At 35.7% G+C, this 17,473-nt stretch overlaps 1 protein-coding gene across 8 annotated transcripts in view; it reads left to right on the top strand.

Annotated features, from left to right (window-relative positions):
* EPC2 (enhancer of polycomb homolog 2) overlaps window positions 1–16,926 on the top strand; it is a 121,169-nt gene extending 104,243 nt beyond the window's left edge. For 7 of the 8 annotated variants that reach the window (XM_036320898.1, XM_036320895.1, XM_036320901.1 and 4 more), the window contains 5 exons: window positions 22–365; window positions 9,963–10,099; window positions 12,667–12,826; window positions 13,746–14,079; window positions 15,017–16,926. In XM_036320898.1, coding sequence (XP_036176791.1) covers window positions 22–365; window positions 9,963–10,099; window positions 12,667–12,826; window positions 13,746–14,079; window positions 15,017–15,089 — 1,048 coding nt within the window. In that variant the 3' untranslated portion in view covers window positions 15,090–16,926. The remainder of the gene's footprint in view (window positions 1–21; window positions 366–9,962; window positions 10,100–12,666; window positions 12,827–13,745; window positions 14,080–15,016) is intronic. The other variant, XM_036320896.1, reaches the window with a different exon arrangement.
* Window positions 16,927–17,473: the final 547 nt, after the last annotated feature.

The raw sequence follows: 17,473 nt of genomic DNA, 5'->3' as shown, positions 1-17,473 counted from the left end.
TGGTTTTATATTGTTTTTCAGGGTCATAATGGACCGAATATCCACAGAATATGACCCAGTCCTGAAACAGATAGACCCTGAAATGCTGAATGGTTTTTCAAGCTCTTCCCAAACTATAGACTTTTCTTCTAATTTCTCTCGGACCAATGCTTCCAGTAAACATTGTGAAAATAGACTGTCCCTTTCTGAAATATTAAGCAATATCAGATCATGTCGACTACAGTGTTTCCAGCCAAGGCTATTAAATGTACAGGACAGTGATAGTGAAGAATGTACCTCAAGAAAACCAGGGCAGACTGTGAACAGTAAAAGGGTTTCTGCAGCATCTGTAGCTTTATTGAACACCAGCAAGAATGGCATATCAGGTAAGCTGTCACTTTATTGGAGGTGTATCCTGCTGGTTTTTTCTCCTTAAATTTCATCATTTACTCAGTAAACTTACATGGTAAATTTTGAAGGTTTATTTTCATAATCCCACTGAGAACCACAATTTTATCTTAATCTACCACATTTCTTTCCAGCCTAAGAAACAACCTAATTATTGTGGTTGACATTTTAACTAAAATGTCCTGATACCTATAAAACTATTGAGGTATATATTCTGAGTGTGTGGGCCTGCTATGGTGAATATGGAAGCAGAATGCATAGGGATCCCTATGGGCAAAGTGATTATAAGCTGCAACCATATCATTGCACAATGCTGTCGGCTTTGGTTGAAGAAAATGTTTAAGTGTCCTTAAAAATAGGCATTGCTCCTCAAGAGTACCACTGAAAGCTTTTTTGGTGTAAAATGATGTTTAAAGAGGCTTTGTATGAAACGTTATTATTTTTATCTGGTAACTTACCTTTTTAATTGAGATTGGAAAGTTTTTTTATTTAAGAGACATTGTGCTCAGAATATTTTAATATTTTTATATTCTGAGAATTTAGAATTTATTTTTATGACATGTACATTGTAAATAATGTATAATATCTAGAGAATCAAAAGTGTAATTTTGATTTGTTTTCCTCTGTGGGTAGCTTCTCTTTATGGGAGTATGTATAATTTATAAACAGCCTTATAGCAAATGCATTGCAAATGATTCATGGTATCCAGAAACCACATAGATGTGATTTGACTTATCCTTTCTTTCTCTTATAGGTATAGATTTCTAAACTATTTCCTAGATGGTGTATTTTAGTACACAAAATTATGTTAAACTTATTTAAAGTGATTTTAAATCATTTTAGCTTGAAATTTGGTCTCAATAATGTTCAGTCTTTTAGTTACTAAACTGCTTATTTTCAAACTGACCTAGACATATTTATGTGTTTAAAGGTTGTAATGGGAAATTGAATTTGTTTGAATGATTGGAAGTTGGGATATCATTTCTCCAAATTAATTGGTTAATATTCTCCTAAATGAATTTAGGTAGGGAAAATGGCATCCCATTATATAAAGTTCATAAGTCTCCGAAGTTTAATGAGCTTTTGAAGCTGAAATGGATAAATACCTAATGTGATTTTGAGGTGGCAAGATTGTCAGAAATCTAAAGATAATAAGTAAGAAGTTGATGAATATAGGTCAGATCTTTTTTTCAGCCAACTCCAAGACATTGTTCAAATTACTGAACTGAACAGGAATTCCTATCCCAAAAATAGCTCAAAATAATTTTTGCCAAAAAGAGAGTTAAAAAGCCTGTCAGTATAGGCATTTGTAATTAGATTTGACCATAGAATGAGTTTCTACTTTACCAATGTATATACCAAACCAAAAAAATGATTTTAACATATTCCTTCACAACTTGAACGTACTTGCAGCTTTTCTTCTATACAGTTCAATCCACTTTAGATCTGTCTGGCTTAACTCTTTTCCAGAAAATATGTATTTGTTGCATGTTTTTGTATCATCAGTACTCAAATGCATTGAGCCAGAATAAAACTTAATGTAACTTAAATAATTTCATAATCAGCTCTAGAATTTTCTGACACTATCATACATTAGCATAAAAAAGCATTTAAATATTATAATAATAAAATACACACTTCTCAGGGGACTTAAAGTTAACTGCCACACATCCAAAATGGAAACCACTCCCACGCACCACGACATTTTGAATTTAACTTAAAAAAATCAATCTGCAATGAATATTATAAAAACGAATATATTACAATTTGGGTGTTCTTGAATATTTTCAGCTGAAAATTCTCACGAAAAATGATTTTAAAGTTGGTCAGGGCTGCCACTTAGGGAAAACAGTGTTGTTGTTTTTTAATAGACGCGCGTAAAGTTTGGGGAAGGTCCACCGCTTGCGTCTACAGATGCTTATGGCGTACAATGTTAAATCACAAGTGTTAAAAAGTTATAACATCATAGATAATAAGATTTTTTTTATTTTTGCCTTTCCCCTACCATTGGAAAAAAATGGTCTGTGTTATTTTTTCCTGTCTTATGTTTTTTTTAGTATTCTCAACATAGTACCATTTATTTCTTCTCTTGAAAAATGTCAAGGCTTAAGCAACAGCTAAGCTACAGTAGAATCAATGTTTTTTAATCAAACTCTTCAAATATATAATTATTTGTTACTAAAGGATTTTGTTTGAAGTTTTCCTTCTCTGCTAAGTGTGATCCTCTAGTCATAAAAGTCACAACGTTTTTTGTTTGTTTTTAACAAATTTCTTGCGTTTCAAAATTGTAGGCATAGATATATAAATGTATAATGAAACAGGTGTTTAAACACCATTTTTATAAATAACCAAAAAGCTATGGCAATTTTAAGTATTCATTTGTACCAGTTATATTCATTATATAATTTTCTCAGTTCCGGTTAGATAATTTTAAGCAGGTACACTTCAATAAGTATTGATAGAAATTCCTTCATCTGCCTAAAGCAAAGGATGTAGGGTGTTTTTAGAAAGCTGTATTTTTATATTTGCTGGATACATACAAAAGGATTGAATCCTCCTATATGTGGTTTCTTTTAGTCTATGTATCTTTAACACTGTTGCCTTCTGCTTATTCTAAGTTGCCTTGGTCTTGAGAGCATGTGTGTTTAAGAGTACCAAGACTGACACAGGACCATATTTGTACCTGGCAGAGTATCACTGAGCTAGACAAATTATAAGTACTGAATTTTCGGTTTCACAGCGGGCAAATCCAGCAAATAAAAGATTTAATCTGAAAAAGAAATATGATACACTTGGAAGTAATATTTATTTGTGTCACAGGTTCCTTAGTTCTTAAAAAACAACTTGAGGTCTAATGGCAAAGAATTTTCTTTCTTTTATGTTGTTTATAACCCACTTAATGTTTTTTAAGTCATAATCCCTGAGTCATAAATACTCTAATTCTTATTTTTGTATCATACATAAAGGACTTAAAGGAATACAAATTGAAATGTGTGTCCTAAGTATTAGAAGAACTAAAACTAAATACTTCATTTTAAAGCAGAGGCACGTCTTGTAACTATTAAGTAAAATAAGGATATGTTTTCTTAGTTGAAAAGTTACTCTCAAAGAATAGAATCAGGACAGAGAAAGGAAAAGTAGATTGTGTTGAACATGGCAAGTGAACAACCAAAGATTACTCATTTCATACATAATTATTTAGGATATATGCAAATCACTTTATTAAGTGTTGAAGTGTTTAAAAGTTGCAAAGTTTTACAAGACAATAATCCTTACCTTCAAGAAGTTTACAGGCAACCCTAACCGGTTTGGCTCAGTGGATGAAGCGTCGGCCTGCGGACTGACGGGTCCCAGGTTCAATTCTAGTCAGGGGCGTGTGCCTTGGTTGCAGGCACATCCACAGTGGGGGGTGTGCGGGAGGCAGCTGATCAGTGTTTCTCTCATCGTTGTTTCTAACTCTCTATCCCTCTCCCTTCCTCTCTGTAAAAAATCAATAAAATATATATTTTTTTTAAAAAAAAAGTTTACAGGCAAATACTGCATTCTTTATATAAAAAGATGATAAAGCCCTGACTGGTTTGGCTCAATGGATAGAGCGTCGGCCTGCAGACTGAAGGGTCCCAGGTTCGATTCCGGTCAAGGGCATGTATCTTGGTTGCGGGCACATCCCCAGTAGGGGGCGTGCAGGAGGCAGCTGATCGATGTTTCTCTCTCATCGATGTTTCTGACTCTCTATCCCTCTTCCTTCCTCTCTGTGAAAAATCAATAAAATATATTTAAAAAAAATAAAAAGATGATAAAGTTTCTAGTCATTTGAAAGTGTAGCATTATGCTGTTCTTAAATCCAGGCCTCAAGAAAATATATTTCATATCTAAAAGTAGCTTTGCTTGTTTATATTTGAAGGGCTCAATTAATTTACATTTAATCTTGGTTTTGACTAATACATGGTTGCAAATTAACTTTCCTTATTTGTCTTAGTGTATTGAGCAGTAGATACCAGCAGTCTTTTGACCATCTTCAAATATCTTAATATTACCAATTTGTAAAATCATTAACATTTTGGATAGTTTTACAATAAATTCCTGATTTTTATTTTTTTCAGTTTCTCTTCCTTTCTTAAATTGCCATAAAATGTTGGCAAGCATAAAAGTTTTAGGATAGCCCAGCCAGTGTTGCTCAGTGTTTGATCATTGTCCTATGGACCAGGAGGTTACAGTTCAATTCTCAGTCAGGGCACATGCCCAGGTTGCAGGCTCAATCCTCAATATGGCGTGTGCAGAAGACAGCCAGTTAATGATTTTCTCTCATCATTGATGTTTCTATCTTTCTCTCCCTCTTCCTTCCTCTCTGAAATCAATAAAAGTATCCTATATAATAAAAGGCCAATATGCAAATCGACCAAACAGCAGAATGACTGGTCACTATGACGTGCACTGACCACCAGGGGGCAGACACTCAACGCAGGAGCTGCCCCCTGGTGGTCAGTGTGCTCCCACAGGGGGAGTGCTGCTGAGCCAGAAGCTAGGTTCATGGCTGTGAACCTCTCCCACCTCTGTGGCAGCACTAAGGATGTCCGACTGCCAGGGAGCGGGCCTAAGCCATCAGTTGGACATCCCCCAAGGGCCCCTGGCTCCCAGACTAAGAGAGGGCACAGGCCAGGCTGAGGGACACCCCCACCACCACCCAATGCACGAATTTTGTGCACCAGGCCTCTAGTATTTACATAAAAGGGAAAATTCTGTAATATGGATATCTACCTATTAGAATGTGTTTACCCAGGGAGATTTGCATAACTTTTTACTCAAGGAAAGGGACACTTCCGAAGGTGAGACTTGAAATTGTGAAATACTGCCATCTTCACAAAACATTCAGCTCAGTGGTTACTTTTAAACTAATAGGACTTGGAGGGGTTGGGTAGAGCAGATTTATGACCAGCATGAATTTCACTTTTAAACTAGCAACTTAATAGCAACTAGAGGAAAGAACTTGGATTGGTCCTAAACAACATAAACAGACAAGGTTTCTCTTTTGTACATTCCCATTTCCCTTTGTGCCACTGCCACCAACCCAAAGCTCTGGGCCCTTGTCCTGTATCTCATCCCTAAACAGATTTCTTTATGCTGTAACTATGACTTTGTCCTTATTATATTAATGCTTGCCTCTTGGTAACTCAAAGTCATTGTAAGAAATAAATCTCTTGTGGAAGTATTTCAGTAATTTTTGAAAGGAAAAATAATTAGTAGAGAAGGTACTTTCAGTCACATTACCATCCTCCACCAACCAGTAAGTCAACCCTGAGAATGATAATTCAGTACTGTGTCTATGCCATTAGACACAATATACTATGCTAAGCCATACATTTCTTAGCATTTTGCATTCACCCTAACAAAAGGAAAGGGAGTCAGTTACAAAGGATGTTTTGTTTGTGTCATGGTACTAGTTGCTCTTTTTGTCTAAAGAGTAGCAATAATACTAAACAATGCTCTAGAAAATTCTGAATGAGGAACTTCAGCTTGTTTCAAGCACAAGCACCTTAAAGTAAAGAAAATGCTAGGTAACAAGAATCAATATAATGTGCTAAGTTTGAAGTGAGAGAGAAACAACAATGAATGTAATTTTTTAAAGCATATTATATTAGATACTCAACCAGTAATGGAACCAGGAATGAGAATCAGTCAGCTTAAGTTTAAAAAATGGGGAAACACTGACCATTAATTTGAATAATTGGATTGCTCTTTGGTTGGGAATACATCTGAGAATACATTGTATCCTGAGTTTTCTAGGAAAAAATATGAGGTTCCTGAGTGAACTAATGGTCTCAACAATACAGAGCAATAAGTAGACATAGCCCCCCAAATGGGCAATTTTATCAGCGTTCCTTTTTTGTGTATATAAATAATTATTCATAAAAGCAAGTTGAATACCTATAATTAGCAATACCTTGTTAGCCATGGACTACCAACCAAAAGTAATTTTTTAATTTAAAAAAGTACACTTTCTTCTTTCTACTAATTTAGTATATACTTTATTCTGAATTAGAAAGATTTTATGACTTAAAATATTTTGGAAACAGAAAAGATACTCATTATCCTCATTTCTCTTTAATTTTAAAATAGCCACGAAAAGTATGTTCTCTGTTTGGTTTATTGTTCACTTAAAGTTAACCACTGACCCAGCTTTTTAGCACATTATAACCCTTAGCTCTGGACAAGCATAACACTAGATTTGAGGAGTGGACCCTGTTAACACCAGAATCCAAGTCAATTTTTTTTTTAATTGATACACTCCTTACACACATAGAACTAAACAGATTTTGGGGGGGTAAAATTTTCCTTCCTGCCTTTGTATCTAATGAACTATTTTTCATCTTTCCCAAGGTTTTCAAACACCTGGAAATTCATGAATACTTCATATTTTCATTTGATTTTGAAGATTGTACATTTAGAATTAAAATTATTATTTTTCATTTAAAAATAGAACACTTGCAGTGAATTTAACATGTGCAAAGAAAGACATTTGATTTTGTTGGTAATTCAGTAAGATAACTAATGTGTACTTCAAAAATACAGGTAATATTAAAATTTTAGTGAGCATTATCATAGCCCCAGGCTTTTTAATCACCTGAAAATAAAATTGCTATCTGTGTAAGAACTGTTTTCCCTTCATTGTCTAATACACGTTTTAATGATAATTAGAATTGTGGAAGCCCTGGCCCATGAGGCTCAGTTGGTTAAAGCATCGGTCTGTAAACCAAAAGGTCATGGGTTCAATTCCTGGTCAGGGACCATATCTCGGTTTCAGGTTCAAGGCCCCCACACCCCACACCCCCGTGGCACATAAGGGAGGCATCTGGTTGAAGTAGATAATCTCTCTCTCTCTCTCTCTCTCTCTCCCTCCCTCCCTCCCTCCCTCCCTCCCTCCCTCCCTCCCCCCTCCCCCGCCCCTCCCCATCACCTCTCTCTCTCAAATCAATAAACATCCTCGGGTGAGAATTTTTTTAAAAAATTGTTGTGGAATAGTAATGAAGACATATCTAAAGCTTTGTCCATCTCTGATGCCTAACTCCCTTTTCATACAAAATAGACTATACTATGTATAACTTGTTATATATCTGATTAACGATCCATTTTTTTTTCCAAATATATTTTATTGATTTTTTACAGAGAGGAAGGGAGAGAGATAGAGAGCTAGAAACCTCGATGAGAGAGAAACATCGATCAGCTGCCTCCTGCACATCTCCTACTGGGGATGTGCCCGCAACCCAGGTACATGCCCTTGACCGGAATCAAACCTGCGACCTTTCAGTCCGCAGGCCGACGCTCTATCCACTGAGCCAAACCGGTTTCGGCTCAATTTTTTAAAAAAATTTCCCATTTGTGATCCTACTATACAGAATACTTTGGGGACTACTTAAGTAAGCTAGGTTAAGGATCTATCTCCTATCTAAGCTTCTTTAGGTCATATTAATTAGATCGCACGATTGCATTTAAAGGTTGACACATTTATTAGTTGGTATTTCTTTATAAGTATCTTTTCTTCCCAACTACCCTATAGGACAGTGATGGCGAACCTTTTGAGCTCGGCGTGTCAACATTTTGAAAATCCCTAATTTAACTCTGGTGCCGTGTCACATAGAGAAATTTTTTGGTATTTGCAACCATAGTAAAACAAAGACTTATATTTTTGATATTTATTTTATATATTTAAATGCCATTTAACAAAGAAAAATCAACCAAAAAAATGAGTTCGCGTGTCACCTCTGACACGCGCGTCATAGGTTCGCCATCACTGCTATAGGACGTCATAGCAGGGAACGTCTTAATTTATTTTTTCCTATAGTCACTCTTAACTCAATACAGCACTCTGCATCACAATAGAAAGTAAATACTTGTGATTGAGTGAAGTAGTTTGGGGAGAGGAAAGCAATAAAGAAAAATAGAGCAGCCCTGGCTGAGTAGACCAGTTGATTAGAGCAGCGGCGGACCACTGGCGGCCCGTGAGGTCCGAAAGGTTGGTGACACTGGATTAGAACATGGTCCCAGTATACCAAGGTTGCAGATTAGATCCCAGTAGGGCACATACAGATACAAGAAACAACCAATGAATGCATAAGTAAGTGAGCAAGGAATCTCCCTCCCTCCTTCTCTCCATTCCCCCTCTCCCTTCTTCCCCTCTCTCTCTCACTCAAAATTAACTTTAAAAAAAGCAAAATTTTACTCTAGTGGTACATATACTCTGATGTGATTTAATATGTCTTGACTATAATAACATAGTAACTACTATGGAAATAGCTTTGTGTCCTAAATCATTTTATCAGTAAGCTACTTAAATATGAAAGTTTGTATACATTTGTTTGAGAAAATGTTTCTTATATTACTTTTACTTAGCTAATCTTTTCAACAAAAATTTTAGATGCCTTGCCTTTATTTGAAATTACTAATTTTTAACACAGTTGGTTACAGTATAATCAGTTTTGTCTGAGGAAACATTGCATCTTTAATTTTCTGAATACCTCTCCGATTTCTAGTCCATATTTTTATAGATAGGATTTATTTTAGGCAGCTAATCTATTGGCTTGAGCTATGGTTTATGGCAGCAATTTTCAACCAGTGTGCCGCAAGAATTTTTAAAACATGCAATACCTAACTGGTCAGGGCCACTGACCTCTTTTTTCTTAGATTGTCAAATGAAGAAATGACAAGAGCCAACACAACAATAGCCGTGTGGTGTGAATGAATCAAAAGTATACCTATTTTTTTTGTCAGATTAAAAAAAAAATAATGTATTTTTTTGGTGTGCCAAAGACTTTTAGTAACTAGCTTATATGTGCCATGAGATGAAAAAGGTTGAAAATTGCTAGTTAATGGTTATGTAAGATGAACATCATTGTCTTCCACTCTGATTTGAAATTTTTTTAAAAAAGGTATTTTCATATTGTCATAGATGAAAACAAATAATCAGAACCAATTGCATTATTACAGATGGTCCTGTGTTCTTATTAAGGCTATAACTTAACTTAGTCTTAATATTATTTGCACTATAAAGTTTTCTCATTGTAGTTAACATAGTGTAGAGAATTAAGAGTGATCACAGCCCTCGCCAGTTTAGCTCAGTGGATAGAGCGTCAGCCTACAGATTGAAGGGTCCCGGATTCGAGTCCAGCCAAGGGCACATGCCTGGGTTGCGGGCTTGGTCCAACGTGCAGGAGGCAGCCAATTAATGATTCCCTCTCATCATTGCTGTTTCTCTTCCTCTCCCTTCCTCTTTAAAATCAATAAAAAATATATTTAAAAGAGTGATTACAGGTAATGAGTCTGAATAAATGATAGAATTCTCACATCAGAGCTATGTTATATAGTAAAAAATATAGGAACTTTTAGCATAAGCTTGTAGATATTAGCATAAGCCACTTTTGCTGAAAGATTTGTCATTTTTATTGGATTCTTTGCTGATGATGTATATATATTGTGGTATGTAATTGCTTTTCATCTTAATTGTGGAATAATTTTATATTTGTTTTATTTGTGTTAAAAGTACTTTTAAACATACTTCTGAAATGAATGTTCTTTATCAGTAACAGGCGGTATCACAGAAGAGCAATTTCAGACACATCAGCAGCAGCTAGTTCAAATGCAAAGGCAGCAGCTTGCTCAGCTTCAGCAGAAACAGCAATCTCAGCATTCCTCGCAACAGACACATCCAAAAGCACAGGTAAGCCTTTCTTTAACCATGCTTATTTCTCTTCCTTTCTCTCCTAATTATATAGTCCTCTTCACTTGTTGTCAAGTCAGAGGAAAGAATCTTGATATTGCCACTCTTGATTTTAAGATCAAACCTCTAAGTGTCTTTTTAGTTAATTTACATAATTTTAATTTTAAGTGACCAGTTCATATTTTATGAGAGGCACATTAGAACCAAATATGATATTTTTAATTTAGGAAAAAATGTTTTGAAGGGTTGAGAATTTCTAAAAGTAATTGCATACTTTTAGAACCATTATCCCCCAACTCCTACTGTACCCCCCAAAAAATATTTTTAAGCACTTTTCTAACCTCTAGTGCCATGTTGTTGTGCCCCAAGCTGAAAGGTATTTACTTCTCTTGAATTGCGCATTAACTCTAAACATATTTTCTTGAATCATATTTTCCTGAAGAAAAAAATGCCACCAGGTGAGGTCCGTAAACACCATTAAATGAAGATACTATGGATAAGAATAAAAATACGTTATAAAATTATAATTGCCAGAAGAGAAAAGCTTTCAACACCTTGAGATGAGCCCTATAGACTCATTTTGGACTTTTGGCCTCCGGAACTGTATGACAATGAATTTCTGTTGTTTAAGCCACTAAAAACAAAACTAACTGAGAAGTGTATTTCAAATTTGAGCCATCTGAAAAAATAAACCCAGTGTTTTAGGTCTTAAATTTTGTTGCACCATAATTCTAAAAAATAATTCTAAAATAATAATGAGATTACTTAGTTTGTTATATCTTAGGCCAGCATCTGCCCATAGTAGTTAATTCAGCTCTTTCTCAAAAGGTCAGTACACTGACCTTGAGATCCCATGTCCAGCAACATGAAAATCTCAGTGACCCTGAGACCTCTTAACATTCCCCTATCATCCTGGTGGATTTGGGACTGGCCCTCATTGTAGGGTTGTTGGCTGTTAGTAATAGCTACCAGTTTTATACAGAATCAAGAGTAAATGCCATTCAGAGGACCTAAGTGACACTTCTCCAAAGAGGACATACAGATAGATGGCCAAAGGACATATGAAAAAATGCTCAGTTTCACTAATCATCAGAGAGATGCAAATTAAACTCTAATGAGGAATCACCTCACACTGGCCAGAGTGACTACCATCAACAAATCAACAAACAAGTGCTGGTGAGGATGTGGAGAAAAAGGAACCCTAGTACACTGCTGGTGGGAATGCAAACTGGTGCTGCCACTATGGAAAATAGTATGGAGTTTCCTCAAAAAAATAAAAATGGAGCTGCCTTTCAGTGATCCCACTCCTAGGAATATATCCAAGAGTCCTGCAACACCAGTCAGAAAGACTGTATGCACCCCTATGTTTGTAGCAGCTTTATTTACAATAGCTTAGATCTGAAAACAGCCCAAGTGCCCATCAGTAGATGAATGGATTAAAAAGCAGTGGTACATTTACACAATGGAATACTATACAACTATAAAAAAAAATCTTCCCTTTGAGATAGCATGGAGGGATCTGGAGAATGGTATGCTAAGCGAAATAAACCAGTCAGAGGAAGACAAGCATCACATGATCTCACTTATCTGTGGAACCTAATGAACAAAATAAACTGACAAACAAAATAGCTCCAGAGACATGGAAGCATCCAACAGACTGATGCATCTCAGAGGGAAGGGGCAGTGGGGAAGAGATTAACCAAAGAACTTATATGCATAGTTCATGGACACAGACAATAGTGCTGTGAAGGCCTGGAGTGGAGGAGGGCAATGGGGGACATCTGTAATACTCTCAACAATAAAGATAAATTTAAAAAAAATAATAAGTGCCATTAAACTTGCCTTTTTATTTGCTTTTTCTGAGTCTCTTGGGTAACCAGCCTAAAGTGTTTTCAGCCTACTCCAGGATTAGGCCAAGACACATGTTTTTACATTGTGACAAAGATGACTGTTAGTCACCCCTGTGATTTTATTTTGCTCATAATATCAAGATTGTCAAGTATTTTTAAAGGCATTCATTACCACTTACTGCAAAAAATGTATAGAGCATTAAAGGTTTGGGTTTTTTAATCCCCTAGTTTTTTCTTAGAAATAGTTGCTTCTCAGTTTTTAGTCACTTCTCTGCTTCATATGCCAAAAATAGTCTCTTTTTTTTCTTTTTTGTTTTTTCTTTTGTGTGTGTGTGTTTTTGTTAATCCTCACCAAAGGATGTTTTTCCCATTGCTTTTTCAGAGGGGAGGGGGAGGTAGGGGGAGAGAAAGAAACATCAATGTGAGCGAGGGACATCAATTGGTTGCCTGACACATGCCTCAGGTGCGGGGAATGAATCGGCAACCCAAGTACGTGCCCTTGACCGGAAATCAAACCCATGACCCTTCGGTGTGTGTCTGACTTTCTAATACCTAGCAACGTAGGCCAGGGCCAGAGCCCTCCGTCTCTTAATCTAAACACTTGTAACTGTTCCGTATGAAAAAGCAAAGCCTTCTCTTGGATTTTGCCCATTTCTTAATATGTTCATGGAATCACATCTAAAAAAAAAATTGGGTTTAATTTTGTTCATTTTACAGGGCTCAAGCACCTCTGACTGTATGTCTAAAACACTTGACTCAGCCAGCGCCCACTTTGCTGCATCTGCAGTGGTCAGTGCACCTGTTCCCAGTCGCAGTGAGTCGGCCAAGGAACAGAACACTGGGCACAACAACATCAACGGTGTTGTCCAGCCTTCAGGTAAGCCTGTGGTTTCGTGTGGTGCTTACTACTCAAAGTTGTAACTCAGTGATTTGAGGTATGGTTTTTGTTTTTAAATCCAAGGGGAAGATGTACCAAACGTCTTCTGTGGATAATGAGTGGTGGACCAGCTGGATGTTCTTTAGAATTCAAATAGAGCCTGCTTCCTATTTCTCTTGTACCACACCCACTGGATATCTACTTGTGTGACTGTCCACCCTGCCTGGTTTTACCCATGTCCTGTCAGTTGCCTCACATCTTAGGAAATGCATCAAGCTAATCACTAACCATCACCACTGAATTATCCATGCTTTTTAAAAAGATGAAATTCAATGCAGGATGATCAGTAAGATTGAAATGGTTTACCTCCCCAATTTTACATACTCATAGGCCTGCTTTTTCTGACTCCTCCTCTTGAAGTGCAGCATTGCTCTGAAACCCTGTCTGCTTCTCACTACCCCGAGTCCTCAAAGACTTGCTGTTCCGAACATCCTTCAACTAGTGCTCAAACTTCAGGATTTTCACTTGCTTTTACATGCGTCCACAATCCTGATTGCTTCTCCTTACTGATGTTCTTACATGTATACATTCTAATAGAGATCCAACTATAGTTTTCACCTGCCCTCCGCCTCCATAATGGACCTCTCTGTCCTATTATACAATTTCCAGATATGGAGGCAACAGAATACTTTGCAAAGCCCTTTTATGTAGAAAGAGGGTGTCTTTATCTTTGGGGTTGTAACAGGTGCATATGTTGTCTTTACTAATCAGAAGCTGTCTTTTGATAGACCATTATGTGGAAAGTTGACATGGTATTTAATTAGAATACAAATGTTTACATATATTTTTATTAAAGTCTTTTTAAGAGTTCAATTAATGTCTCATAACATGAATTGAATGGTTTTTTTTTCTCCTTCAGGAACCTCTAAAACATTATACTCCACCAATATGGCTTTATCATCCACCCCAGGGATTTCAGCCGTACAACTTGTAAGGACAGTTGGCCACACCACTACAAACCACTTAATCCCAGCCTTGTGCACAAGCAGTCCTCCAACACTTCCCATGAACAGTTCTTGCCTGACAAATGCAGTGCACCTCAATAACGTCAGTGTTGTTTCTCCAGTCAATGTGCATATCAATACACGGACTTCAGCACCATCGCCAACAGCCTTAAAACTTGCCACAGTTGCTGCCAGTATGGACAGAGTGCCAAAGGTTACTCCTAGCAGTGCCATCAGCAGCATAGCAAGGTGTGTGTGCGCTTGTTTCAGGCATCATTCTCTCTCTTTCTGCTGGCTACTCTGAGGGAGGAAAAGACTTTTTTTTTTTTTACTGCTCAAGTAATAAATGTCTGTTGATTGGCTTGCTTTTCAACAGATATTGAATATCTGCTTAGTGTAAAGTGCTGTAACTTATTATTTGTTTGAGGTCACTACTGCAGTGTTTAAATGCCAGCCAAAATTATAAAAACACAGGAGAAAACCACATCAAATTGGGAACCACCAAACCAAAAAAATATATCACAGAGCCTATTTTAGAAACTTCAGTTACTCTTACATGACTTATTAGTAATTTAAACAGTCTGGAGGATTAGAGTTATTATTAACTTCCATGTCAGAGCTTTAATTTTCAAGTCACATTTGTGTTTTCTTCAACATTAAACACAAGAGGAAAGTAAATTATTCTATGTATATATTAAAATTGAGAATATTCTGGGATTAACTAAATCTTACCTTCTTTCTGTGAAACTAATACATTAGAACAATGAATCAAAAAAATTGATTTGCATGGGTTAATAACTACACGACCTTAAAGCTGAAAAATTAAAACTACAGTAGAAAGTAATTTAATATTGTGCTCCTAATGATCATTGTTTTGGAGCATCATAAGCTCCACCTATTGTAAAAACTTGGATTGTCCTATGTTATATATTGCATAAGTAATTTATCACTCGCTTCTACTGAAATTTATGTTAAATTACTTTTCTTGCCTAAGTAAATAGTTATAATCAAGTAATTAGGAACTAATAGGATTTCTTAGCTGAAGGAAACTTTTTCTCATTCCTGTATAGAAATTATAAAAGTGGGAAATGTTCTTTGGAAGTACATGTTTAGTTGTAGTACATAAAAAGGTATTTGTAAATACTAGAGAGTGTTAATGTTTATTTTACTCTTTGCCTTATTATAGAGAGAACCATGAACCAGAAAGATTGGGTTTAAATGGAATAGCAGAGACAACAGTAGCTATGGAAGTGACATAACCTAAAACATGTGGCTTTGACCTGTGCTGATGGTGTGCAGTCATTCATATTCCAGCTGAATGCAAAAGGCGACACTCTGTGGATCACAGAGGTTAACCATGGACCTAAATGGACTACAGTATATCGGATGTGTAATCCATATATGATGTATATTTTGTAAAATCGGGAAAATCACTACCTTGTAAAATAGTTTATTTGTATCATCAATATTATTTCTGTTACTTGAATAGTAGATATTCATCATCATGCTTTTGCACTTGAATTTGCAACTGAATGGATTTAAAAAAATAATTCTTTAATGGGATCATGAGCATGAAATGGGATCCTACATCACTTGTTTTAACTATTTATTTTGCCATGTTTACATTTTGTATCTTGTAAAAAATAAATCCAACTTTGTGTCTAAAACGTTAAAGATTCATAGCTAGGAAATGAAATTCTTGTAATTTTTTTCTAAAGGAACTGTAAAGTTTTCACTTGGTTCATTTTGTTTCACAATTTGACTAGATGGACTTTTTGGTAAATACTTTAGTGGCATTTCACTGTCAAATATGAAGTTCAAGGCAAAATAGTATTTTCTATTACTGTGCAGGGGAAAGGGATGGATCGATACATGCAAATTTAATGTAGTAACTCACTTTTCCATATATTTTGAATGTATATTTCTATTTATAATACCAGTTTATAAAAAATAATTACACAGAAAAAAGGACTAGGAAAAATTATGCATCTAGCACATTTAAACTGTGCAGATATGAAAATTTTTCAAGGATTACATTTTATCTGAAGACTGCATATTTTAACTGGCTTTAAAACTGTAACACACCACATAAAGGGTATTTTACCAGGTATGTATTGCATTATTATATCATTGCAATAATTATTGGAAGTCTAGATATCGAGCCATCCCAGGTGTTGGGAGGGGGGAGGGTTGTGGCAAGATTGTCTTTTCAATTTTGGAGAGTTTTCCTGTGGCTACAAGGCAAGTAACGGGTTGGAAAAAGTCTGACTGTAAGCGTTGGACACCTTCATAGTGTAGTGTTTTAGTGACTTTTTTTATACGGTTCTTGTAAATTAGATACGTGTAGTGGTGTTTCAGAATGTTTGTTTATGCACTAGTTCAGACAACTTTCCCTGTTACTTGTTCTTGATAAGTGAAAACTGCAGGGAAATAAAAATACATATCAAAACATGGCCATGCTGCATATGTGTTTATTTCACAATGTGCACACAGAGTCAGTAAAATTTAAGGGAGACGATAGCACTTAACAGCACTTTTCATTTTCACAGTGCTTTCCAAGCATTAATGAAAAGAACTATAAGGAGCTCATCTGTGGGCACTATTGGGTTTCAGATAATCCAATATAAACTACCTTTGATATGAAAAGTTCTTGAAATATTTTACAAATGTAAGTAATTTGCAGTATAACATTCATTGAAATCTCATAAATGAGCCTCATTTTATAAATAGAAGTTTAGAGTAGAATTATATTGCAAGGGCGTTTTGTCAAGTAAGTACTGGGAAATGTAAATATTTTTAATGAATATGATTAAAACCATTTCAAACTTACATAATTTTATACTTTACATTTTTTATATCTGCAGTTCTAAAAGTTGTAAATTGATATGTCAGTTGAATTAATGGGCCAAGATTTCTGCTGAGAGTGGTTTTTATTCAGGTCCTAAATGTGTAAAGCAATTTATGGGCAAAACCATAGAAAAATAAATAAATTTAATTTCTTCATTGGTTGTGACCTGATAGGATCCATGCTCGTTTCTGCCATTCTACCTCTGGAGTTCTCATTGCTGATGATATAAAGGAAATCATTTTGTTTGATATGTATCATGACTGTTTTCATTCTGCTTGTAGTTGAATGTATCTCTTCGTTATTAAGAACTTACAATAACGTTAGTGCCAACTTCGGAGAAAGCTTTTTTTTCCATTTTACTAAAGCCAAGCATGAAGTGAATTTGCCTTATGTGATATACATGTTAAAAAAAATAATTTAAGTAAAACAAAAGAACTATCCATTTGTACAGTTTCTGGATATGTGACAAATCCAGAATTTATCAGACTGATAACCCAATTTATTTGTTCCTTTTGAAGTAAAATAGAAAAATAAGCCTTCATTATTTTGGTGGTTGTAACTATTTCATGGATGGCATTTCAGTTACTTGGACACACATTTCAAAAATTTTCGTGACAGATACTTCTTATTTTCACCTTATTACATTGAAGAATATTTGCATGGCCTTCCACTGGGCAATCTTTCTCTCTCTCTCTCTCTCTCTCTCTCTCTCTCTCTCTCTCTCGGTTTTCTGAGGGAACTAGTGTTGGTACTTGTAATTCAGTAAGTTCCTAGAGTCCTTGGAGGATGTTTTCT

The sequence above is a fragment of the Myotis myotis genome, unplaced genomic scaffold (genome assembly GCF_014108235.1).
Source record: "Myotis myotis isolate mMyoMyo1 unplaced genomic scaffold, mMyoMyo1.p scaffold_m19_p_8, whole genome shotgun sequence".
Lineage (NCBI taxonomy): Eukaryota > Metazoa > Chordata > Mammalia > Chiroptera > Vespertilionidae > Myotis > Myotis myotis.
This window is presented reverse-complemented; position numbering and strand designations above follow the sequence as displayed.